This window comes from Pteropus alecto, unplaced genomic scaffold, assembly GCF_000325575.1.
Source record: "Pteropus alecto unplaced genomic scaffold, ASM32557v1 scaffold239, whole genome shotgun sequence".
NCBI classification, from domain to species: Eukaryota; Metazoa; Chordata; class Mammalia; order Chiroptera; family Pteropodidae; genus Pteropus; species Pteropus alecto.
Window position 1 is genome coordinate 14,193,338 of NW_006494613.1, and position 9,989 is coordinate 14,203,326.

General features: G+C 36.7%; 1 protein-coding gene and 1 long non-coding RNA gene across 3 annotated transcripts in view; one reads left to right on the top strand and one right to left on the bottom strand.

Moving 5' to 3' along the window:
* Positions 1-2,059, bottom strand: part of LOC107196722 — a 12,188-nt gene extending 10,129 nt beyond the window's left edge. The window contains exons 1-2 of the long non-coding RNA XR_001518168.2: positions 1,922-2,059; positions 953-1,048 (exon numbers count right to left, since the gene is read on the bottom strand). This is a non-coding gene — a long non-coding RNA (uncharacterized LOC107196722). The remainder of the gene's footprint in view (positions 1-952; positions 1,049-1,921) is intronic.
* CUNH3orf38 (chromosome unknown C3orf38 homolog) lies at positions 1,952-8,615 on the top strand. 2 transcript variants are annotated; one of them, XM_015600176.2, is made up of 3 exons: positions 1,952-2,420; positions 4,872-5,113; positions 6,587-8,615. In XM_015600176.2, exons 1-3 carry the CDS (start codon positions 2,294-2,296, stop codon positions 7,199-7,201), a joined length of 984 nt encoding a protein of 327 aa, XP_015455662.1. In that variant the 5' UTR covers positions 1,952-2,293; the 3' UTR covers positions 7,202-8,615. The 2 variants fall into 2 exon arrangements, with proteins under 2 accessions (XP_015455662.1, XP_006926328.2); XM_006926266.3 differs by having other exon boundaries at positions 1,958-2,420; positions 6,584-8,615.
* The last annotated feature ends 1,374 nt before the right edge of the window (positions 8,616-9,989 follow it).

The window sequence follows — 9,989 nt, forward strand, 5'->3', positions numbered from 1 at the left end:
AGCAAAAGCAAAGGGACCTACACGGCAAGTTTAAGGAACAAATAGCACTGTGACTAGTCTGCAGTGGGAGAGAGAATAACAGGAAATGAAGACAGAGATAAAAGATAAAAGCCAAAGTCCATAATGGCCTGCCAGGCTCTAGATCTACATTAATACGGTAGCCACCAGCCACACACAGCTATTAAAATTTAATTAAAATTCAAATAAAATTTGAGTTCCTCAACCACATCACAAGAGCTCAATAGCCACATGTGGCTGGTGGATGATGTACTGGACAGCACTGATACAGAACATTTTCATCCTCTCAGAAAGCACTTGGACAGGTGTTTCTATATCAGCGGTTCTCAATTGGGGATGATTTTTCCACCCAGGAAAATGGTGGAAAATTGGAGAAATTTTTGGTATATACAACTGGGGGAAGAGGTGCTACTGGCATCCTACAATGCATAGGACGGCCCCCACAACAAAGAATTATCCTGTCCAAAATGTTTATAGCGCTCTTGTTCAGGAACCCTGCTCTAGATCAATCTTGATTACAACTCTAATCTTATTGCTCATTGCCTCATCCTTGCATAAGCTCCTCCAGACTCTCCACCTCCTTCCTACATGCCAAGCACTCCATCCTTTCCTCATAACCTCTACTGTTGCTTTTTCCTAGGTTTCTTCTGTGGTTCATGCTCTCATTTTCTTCAGGTCTTTCAATGTTGCTTAGAGAAGACTTTCTTGACAGTAGTATAAAATAACATCCTCCTCATCATCCTCCTTTTGATGTATTTTCCTCCATTTCCCGACACAGTAGTTTGTCTGTTTCTTCCCACTAGAATGCAAGTGCCTTGACTTGTTCACAGCATAAAGAACAGAGCCTGGCAAGTACTTACATTTTTTGAAAGAATGAATGTAAAAGTTGGGCATACCTTCCATGTAGTCCCACACCAGCATTATGAGCACTTACTTGTCATCTCTTTACTTGCCAAACTCCCAAGAGCTTCTTGAAGAAAGTCTGCCATTTCTCTCAATCTTCAATACCTAGCGTAGTAAGCACTTAATGCTTAATGAAAAATGTAGAATTGATATCTGTTTAGTAAAATACCCCAAATAATCTCCACTGGCAAATTATATTAACCATGCTTTGAATGCCTGTTTTAAATACTATATTTACAGCATATTTTATGGCTAATTTTTTTTTAATGTTAAATTTGCTAACCGGATATACAGATGTATACATTTCAGCTACTGGCAACATCCTAATTAAATATTACCAAACCGGCTAAAAAAATGAAAGGATATAGAGGCAAGCGCTTTAAGTATGATTCCTCATCCGGGCTTGGTCCAGCAGAGCATGACTGTTTCCCTCTCGTGAATGTGTGTTGCTGTCATACTATTAGTAATAATAACAGCTAATATTTACTAAACTCTTTCTTGGGCCAGGGATTGTTCTTCATCTCCCCACCCTTCACCAACAACCCTATGAGGTAGGCATCTCTACTAGATCCATTTCGAGATAGGAAACTGAGGGACAAAAAGGCTAAAGAGCTTGCCCCACCGCACCGTTAGTAAATGGAGTAGTGAAACTCAGATAATCCGGCTTCCGGAGTCTCCAACTTTAAACTACTACCCGATACCGGCCCGCCTACGACCAAGCTCGCGAGGACAGGAATGGAAGCAATAGCCTATCTTTGAAAGTCAGCTGAGAGGCGGGCAGGCTTGACGTAGGACAGGTGAAACCAAATTATTTTAAGTAAGTTATATGTAATTTAAGAATATCAAACTATAAGCACACCCAGCTCAGAAATGGCCAAAGACTTTCACGTGGTTCCGGGGGCCGTGCCGGCAGGAGGGACGGACGGGCCTCCATTGGCCGGCCCCGCGGCATCACGGGAGCTCGCCATCGCCTGGGGGCCGGCGCCCGCTTTCCACGCACCTGCAATTGCGCAGCTCTCCCAGGTGTTCTTTTGGAGGCGGGACTCCCGAAGAGTTCAAGGTTTCGCTTCCTGCTACCAACTCCCTTGTGGATGGTCTATGTTATCCGTGTAAACGCGGTCCTTCTCTCTAAAGTGAGATCTGTGGGACTCCACCCCATCCTGGCCTGCCCGGAACGGCAAAATGGAACACCGCATTTCCTGATTGACCTCATTGGCGACCACTTCCGCCCAGCGGTCTGGAATACCCAAGGCTCTTTGGTGGCGAAGAACAGGAAAAGCACTTCCGGTGCCTGTTGCCAAGGCGCCGGCCCCTTGGGCCTAAAGGAGCGACATTATTGGCGTCGTCCTCTCCCCCTTTTCTGGGGGTCGAGATGTCGGGCCTTAGCCACCCAGAGAGAGAAGGCTGTCGTAACCTGCTCGGCCTACTAGACAACGGCGAGATCATAGCCCTATGCGACACCATTACCAACCGTTTGGTGCAGCCTGAGAACCGCCAAGGTAAGGATAGACCCTTCTCCCCAAAGGCGGCCGCGCCTCCCCAGGCCTCACCTACGCCCCAGGCTGTGGGAGCTGAGGAGCTTCGAGGCTTCGCTCTCAGTCCCTCCCGGAACGCTGGGGAATCTCGGCCCTCGCCGGTGCCTTGGGGCCGCGACGCAGCCTCGGACTGCCCCGCTGCTCCCTGCACCTGAAGGCGGTGATTGCTGAAAACAGCGCTGCTTCCAGGTTTTATCCATGTAATGTTATTGACAAATGCTTGTTTCGAGGAATCAGAGTACGTGAATAGTCGTTTTAAGAAAACTGGCCAAAAAGAAAAATGTCTAGGGTGCCAGGGTGTTTTCCATTTTGTTTCGATCAGCTGAGGAGTGTTTGCTGCTCAGGCTTTTTTCTTCAAGCTTAGAGGAGATATAAGCATTTTTGTGTCAGTCTCCTAGGTAAAACGACAACTGTAATAAAAATATAGTTTGGTTCCGTTTCTTTTTTTTAGATCGAGATTTGATGATATTGTGTTATAGGAATATATTTCTTCAGAGCCAAACAAACATTTCGGTAGAATAAATTACGAGGATTATTAATATTCAGCCTGGTTGTAATGAGTCCGTATAAAAATGTAATGAGTAACTTAAGCGTTTATTCCATTTTTTATATCACCTACTAGTTTAAACTCGCTGAATTTTACTCTAAAATGTGAAAATTCCAGCACCCTATGTTAGCGTATGACTTTTCTACAAAAGATTCTGCTTTTTAAAACTATCTACTTAAGTCAAATTTATATTTTTACCATTTAAGAAAATCATTTGAAACTTCGAACCATGAGCATTAGAAGAAATTCCTAAGAATTTAGACTGGTTTTAGATTTAATGTAGTTCTTCAGAATTCATGTATTTTACATGGTAATCACCTCTAAAGTCAGGGTTACTGAATTTAAAATTGTATTAGATCAAAATGCTGGATTTAATTGATGTTTCTAAAAGCAAATAAGAAAAAGAAACTTCCCCAGTACATATATGTTAAATGATTTGAAGTGGTGTTTCTCAGAGGGAAAAAAATAAATCAATAAACATGAAAAGATAACCTCTTTAGAAAGTAGTGAAATGAAAACCGAAACACAAAAACCGAAACACACAGTCTTTTCCGTGTACCAGATAGATAAAAAAAAACTTAATATATAAACGTCAAGTTTTGGTGACCATGTGAAAAAAATTTGTTGACAGTTACTGCAGTAGTGTAAATTAGAACTACCCACTTTGAAAACAAGTTTGACATTATCTCCTAAAATGGAAGATTTAGTTACTTCTACGCACATATTCTAGACCTGAGCTTCTCACACTTGAATGTGCCTATGAATCCCTCAAGATCTTGTTAAAATGAAGATTCTGATTCAGTAGTTTTGTTGTTGTTGCTGTTTTGCGGGGAAGGGTGCAGAAATTACATATTTTTAACAAGCTCCCAATGTAATGCTTACGCTGCTTAACCCTCTGTGTAGTAGTGTAATGGGAGACATGCATTAGAATAATAGTGTTTGTAATTAGACACACACAGTAAAAGCCTGTAAACAGGATGGATAAGCTTGCGATGTAATCATATAATTAACTATGGTACAGCAGTGAAAATGAATCAACTAGAGCTACATATACTCATGTAGATCTCAGAAACAACGTTGAGTGAAAAACTGATTACAGAAGACTATATATATTGACGGAGTGAATTTTTAGAGTGTTCAAAAATACCAAACTATATTGTTTAGTGATATATAGTTATGCTGTACAACTATAAACAAAAGCAAAGGAATGGTAACATTTAGGATAATAGCTACCTTGAGGTGGGTGGGAAGAGAAGGAATAGCTAGGGAGGGGTAAAATTACCACCTCAAAGATATTAATTTTCTGCATGGTGTGTACAAGGGAGTTCATTTTATTGCTATTCTGTATACCTCACACATGTGAAAAATAAAAATACAAGTCAGGGTTCTGCCACTTCTTAGAAGTATGATTGTTGATACCTCATGTACCTTTAAGTTTCATTATCTGTAGAGTGAGGATATTGAACTAAAAGTCCTTACACATCTAAAATATTGTAATTTTACAACCATTTTTAGGGATTATAACTGAATTTAGGTCCATTGGCCTTATTAGCAAAAAAACACAAATTTTTTCTGTCTCAAATTTTTTCTTAAAACACACCATTCTTTAAAAGAAAATGCTGAAATGTTACTATATCTTATGAGAAGTGAAAGAAAGAAAATATTCGGTGGGGAATTTTGAAACAATATTTTTTTAAACCCCAAACCTGACAACCCACTTCCTGTTTTTTAAAAAATGATAACCACCTCATGCAAAAGCAATAGTACCATGATAAAGAGTTTATAAATATTGATATAGTTTCTGCTGACCCTAGACAAATTTTTAAGTGACTCATGATTTTCTATTAATCTTTACAATTTCCTTCTAGATGCTATTCGTGCAATATTAGCATATAGTCAAAGTGTAGAAGAACTGCTGAAACGTAAAAAAGTCCACCGAGATGTTATATTTAAGTATTTGGCATCACAGGGGGTTATTATACCTCCAGCTACTGAAAAACACAGTCTTATTCAGCATGCAAAAGATTACTGGAGAAAGCAGTTACAGCTGAAATTGAAGGAAACACCAGAACCAGTTAAGACCTCTGAGGACATTAGACTCTTTCAGCAGGTAAAATAGATCTTATATACTGAATCATAGTTCTGTCTCAAACTCTTTAGATAATCCAAGGTCTTTGGTAACATGGTTAATATTTTGTTTTTTATCATTTTAGCTTTAATTAATATCTTTTGCATTTTTAAAGGAAGACCAGTAAAGCACCTAAGAGATATGTCTGACATTCAGTAAAGTATAAAAAATATTCTATTGATTTGTAAGGGGGGCAAAGGTATTTATCCTCTATCAAATGAAGACTATAGGATTTTTAAAGAGAATAGATAGACTGCAGGATCAGTTTAATTTGAACTTAGCATCTAGTTCTCTAATTTTTTCCTACTTTAAAAGAATGCTATTGTAAGCCCTTTCTCATTTTGAAAACTTTCTCTGGCGTTAAATTGCAAAAGTTCTATGAAAGAAACTTAAGTATTTTTTATATTTGATTTTTTATCTAGAAACTATTGTTTTAATAATTTCCTCCAGTTGATATTGTCTGTTCCTAATTTTTTTTTTATCTCTACTACACATTTTAAGTGTCATGAAAATTTAAATGTTGATCGAATAAACCTCTGGGTCATTTTAAACTACATACCACATACTTTGAATTAATGTGTTTTACAGTAATATTGCCTTCATATTAGGAAATGATCTTCCAAGGGCTTTCTTAATGTCCTGAAAAAAACATTGACTTTGAAATCATATAGATGTGACTTCAAATTAGGGTATGCCTTATACTAGGTGTTGACTTGCGCAGATAACTTGACCTTTTTGAACCCGTTTTCTTTAGAAAATGGGCATAATGATATCTGTCATAAAGCTTGTGAAGACAGAAGGAAAATAGCACTTAAGTGCCAAGCAGCACAGTACCCAATATATTCAATAGCAGGTGCTCATAAATATAGATATGATACCATGTAAATAAGGTAGTATGTTCTGGAATAAAAAATCTAGCCTATCAGGTATATTTTTGCAAGAACGTTTTCTTTGAAATAAAAGAAATAATAGTGTAAAATTAATCCAGTCATAGTAAATAACCTGTTTCAATCATATTAGAAGTATGTTTGAAGACAGTAAAAATGATTATTGTCAACTTCCTGTGTTATGATTTATATGCCACAAAGTATTTTTATTTAAAGCATACAGTTTGAAGGCTTTGACAGACCTTTTTTCATACCTGTGAACGATTGCCACAATCAAGAGAAAATGCTTATGTAAATTATTGACTGTTCATGCTGCTATTTTAAGAGGCTTTGTTAAACCTTAATTTCTTAGCTGAATTTTTAGTTGCTTAAGCTGAGAAATTCTAAAATGATTTTTCTCCTTTTTACACAAAGAATTTACTGTGCATAATGGGTTCAATGAGTTTACATATAGTTCATTTCTCTTCTGCTATAATCAGTACATTAAAACATTGTTGTGAAACAGGTTAGAAAAATAGATGAGAATTAATCTTGGTTTTATTTTGTATTTATTTATCTTAACCAGCAGGAGAAAGAAGATAAAAAAGCTGAAAAAGTTGATTTTCGACGATTAGGAGAAGAATTCTGTCACTGGTTCTTTGAACTTCTTAATTCTCAGAATCCTTTTCTTGGACCACCTCAAGATGAATGGGGGCCACAGCACTTCTGGCATGATGTCAAGCTTAGGTTTTATTATAACACATCTGAACAAAATGTGATAGACTACCATGGAGCAGAAATTGTGAGCCTTCGTCTGCTGTCACTAGTGAAAGAAGAATATCTTTTTCTCAGTCCCAACCTAGATTCCCGTGGACTGAAATGTGCTTCTTCTCCCCATGGTCTGGTAATGATTGGAGTTGCTGGGACTGTTCACCGAGGAAACACTTGTTTGGGCATTTTTGAACAAATTTTTGGACTCATCCGCTGCCCTTTTGTGGAGAATACTTGGAAAATCAAATTTATCAACCTGAGAATTATTGGAGAGGCTTCTCTTGCTCCTGGAACATTAATGAAACCAGCTATTACATTTGAACCAAGTGATCTAGAGGCCTTTTATAACGTAATCACTTTATGTGGTACTAATGAAATACGACATAATGTAAGGCAGACATTGGATAGTGGAACTGGAGACCAAGCTTTATAGTGGAAATGAGATATTTTGAACAAAAGAGTACTGAGTTTAAGTAACCCTCTAAAGCATTGATCACTGTATGTCATTGTATACAGAAACTTCCAAATACTGCATCAGTAATGTCTAAGTGATTTCAGATGCGAGGATTGACATATTTTAGTTGAAATATCTTTTTTGACTACAGATTAACATGAATACTTGCCTCTTTCTACCTGAGTTGCTGCAAATATCTGAGGGCTTAATGCAGTTCATCAAATAAATCCCACTTTAGATGTTATAAACGGTGTGCCTTAGAAACCAGGTAATATTCTCATTTTACTGAGTTAAATATTCAGCTTGTACGTGTACTTTTCAGGTGGAAAAGAAGTAATAGTGTTCAAGGTTTTCCCTTGTCAAGTTTCTCATTTTTATCTGGATCTGGATAATTTTACAAACGCATCTCATGACAGTGTTTTAAAAAGTGCTTATTTTAGAGATGTTTAAACAACCCTTAGAAAACTCAAATGACAATCTTGTGCAAAAAGTCCAGTAATTTAGCAGGTGGAGAGAAATTTACTTTGCCTTTTAAAAATTTGAAGAACATTTTTCAAAGTTATCTACTGTAGTCTACACAATCTGCAATATTTTCTGAACTGTTTTGGGCAATGTCAAGTGCTGTCAAGGCTTCAAGTAACAGTTTTAAAGGGTATGTATTGTAACATCATATAAAGGAAACATACTGTTGAAATTTTTAAAAAGCTGTGCCATGCCCATTTCCTAACTTTTAATTGAATTACTGTTTTCTTCTTGCTTGATCTTGGATGAGGTGACCAAAAAGGTGGGGGGAAAAAAACCACATTTATAATGTGGGCAATATATATATTAAATATATATGTGCATATATACATATATGCACATATATATTACATATCCACATAAATCTACATCTCCACCATCATAAATTAAAATTAATAGGATTTTTTTTTAACCTCTAATAGATTTTACGAGGTTTGAGTTACGAGGTTAAGTTGCCAAATTACATAGCTTAAATTCCCAGCTACTTGCTGATCCTGGATTTAGTTTGTGATTTTAATTTATCAAAATGTCATTTGGAAAAAAATTCAACTGGGAAATGTGATGATGTACATGTTAACTATTTACCTTTAACTCTGCTCGTGATCATCTAGGATGGCTGAAAAGAATTTTGGAAGCAGGAGGAAAAAATTCTTTGTTTTTTTAAATGCCATGCATCTTATGAGTACAAATTGATATGTCCTAAAATAAAACATGATAAAAGAGGGAAATCTCTTTCGTCTGCTATAAGAATAGTATATTGTTTAGATTTAAAGCCAGATTTTGTTTTTCTTCTTTAAGTTGGAAGTATCATTGTACTATGTAATCGATAAGTAGCCTAAGTAAAGGATAAATTAAAAACTATTCCCATCTGGTTTCTTTGTGCTGTTAATGTCAGTTACTGCAGAAGTATTACTATAGATGCTCAGGATGGGCAGAACTTGCCTTTAGCTATCTTCAGTATTGAATTTTTGAATTCGTGTAATGCTCAAAGCTGAAATTTCTGCATGTTCTTTTAATCACCCTTAAAAATTTGAAATTTTCCTGATAGACTAAATCTCTTGAGGATTGGAGCTGTGTTTTATTTCCTGTGAATCCCCACAGCTGGGCACACTGTAGGACCTAGTGTTTAACTGAATGGATGAAAGAATGAGCAAAAGAAGCTTACATTCTATATGAAAGACTTTTGTGCCTAGTTTGTCTTTGATGTTTCTCTTCAGTGGTTGTTTTTTGATCATATTGTCTGAGTTTTATATATGGATACGCAGGAACTTGTAGGTCCCAAACAAACTCAGATTTGGGGAAAATTTTAACTTTAAGTTTTTCTGGATTTTAGAACCTCCAAGGTCAGAGTGAGGTATACTAGGAGGGTCCTAAGACTACCAAGAAACTATTATAGGGGAAATGTATACTTCTTGATTGGAGAAAGAAGACATAGAAGAACTGAAATTTGTTCACGAAGCTTAAAGCTTGGTCAGGCCTCTGAGAAGGTCCAGAAGAACAGTGCAGATTGAACTTTACTTCTACTACCATCCATTGCTCTGTTCATGTTACCGAATGGCAGAGGCCCCACCTCACTCAGCCTACGTCTCTTGCTTCAGTATGTTCAGGTGGTATTTGGAAAGTCTGTGGAGGCAAATAGTAAAGAATACAGCATTTCTACACGTAATTATAGTAATTGGGTGGTCAAACCATGGGGCACCTAGGCTTTATTTACCGTAGGCTGATTTGCAGTAGTCTAATAGGGTATTATTAAAATATTCTTTTTTTGTGAAAATTAAAAAATCTTAAGTAGTTATATTTGGATGTTTTATTAATACCTAGAATGCCAAAAAAAATTCATGTGTCTTATTAACAATACCAAATAGAAAAAAGACATCTCTAATTTATTAAATCAACTTAAAAATGGGAAACACAAGTTGGGAAAATGTTCCTGGGTTTTCAGAAAGATAACATTTTTATGCTGGTTACCTAGTCTCAGTAAGAAATTTTAATAGCACCGGAAAGGGATTTAAAGAATATTCTTTTAATTTTTTAAAAAAATTAGTCAGAAACATTGTGTTTTAACAAAATGGCTCATGGCCAAGTAGATCACAAAAATGAATGAAAACCATACCTTAACATGTTTCTTAGCATCTATTTGTACAAATTTAGATGCCCATTTCTTAACTGGTTCTTAATCTGGGTTGTGGGGGATGGACCTCGACCTTTTGAAAAATGAGAGCTATGCTTGTGCCTTCCCCAGAGT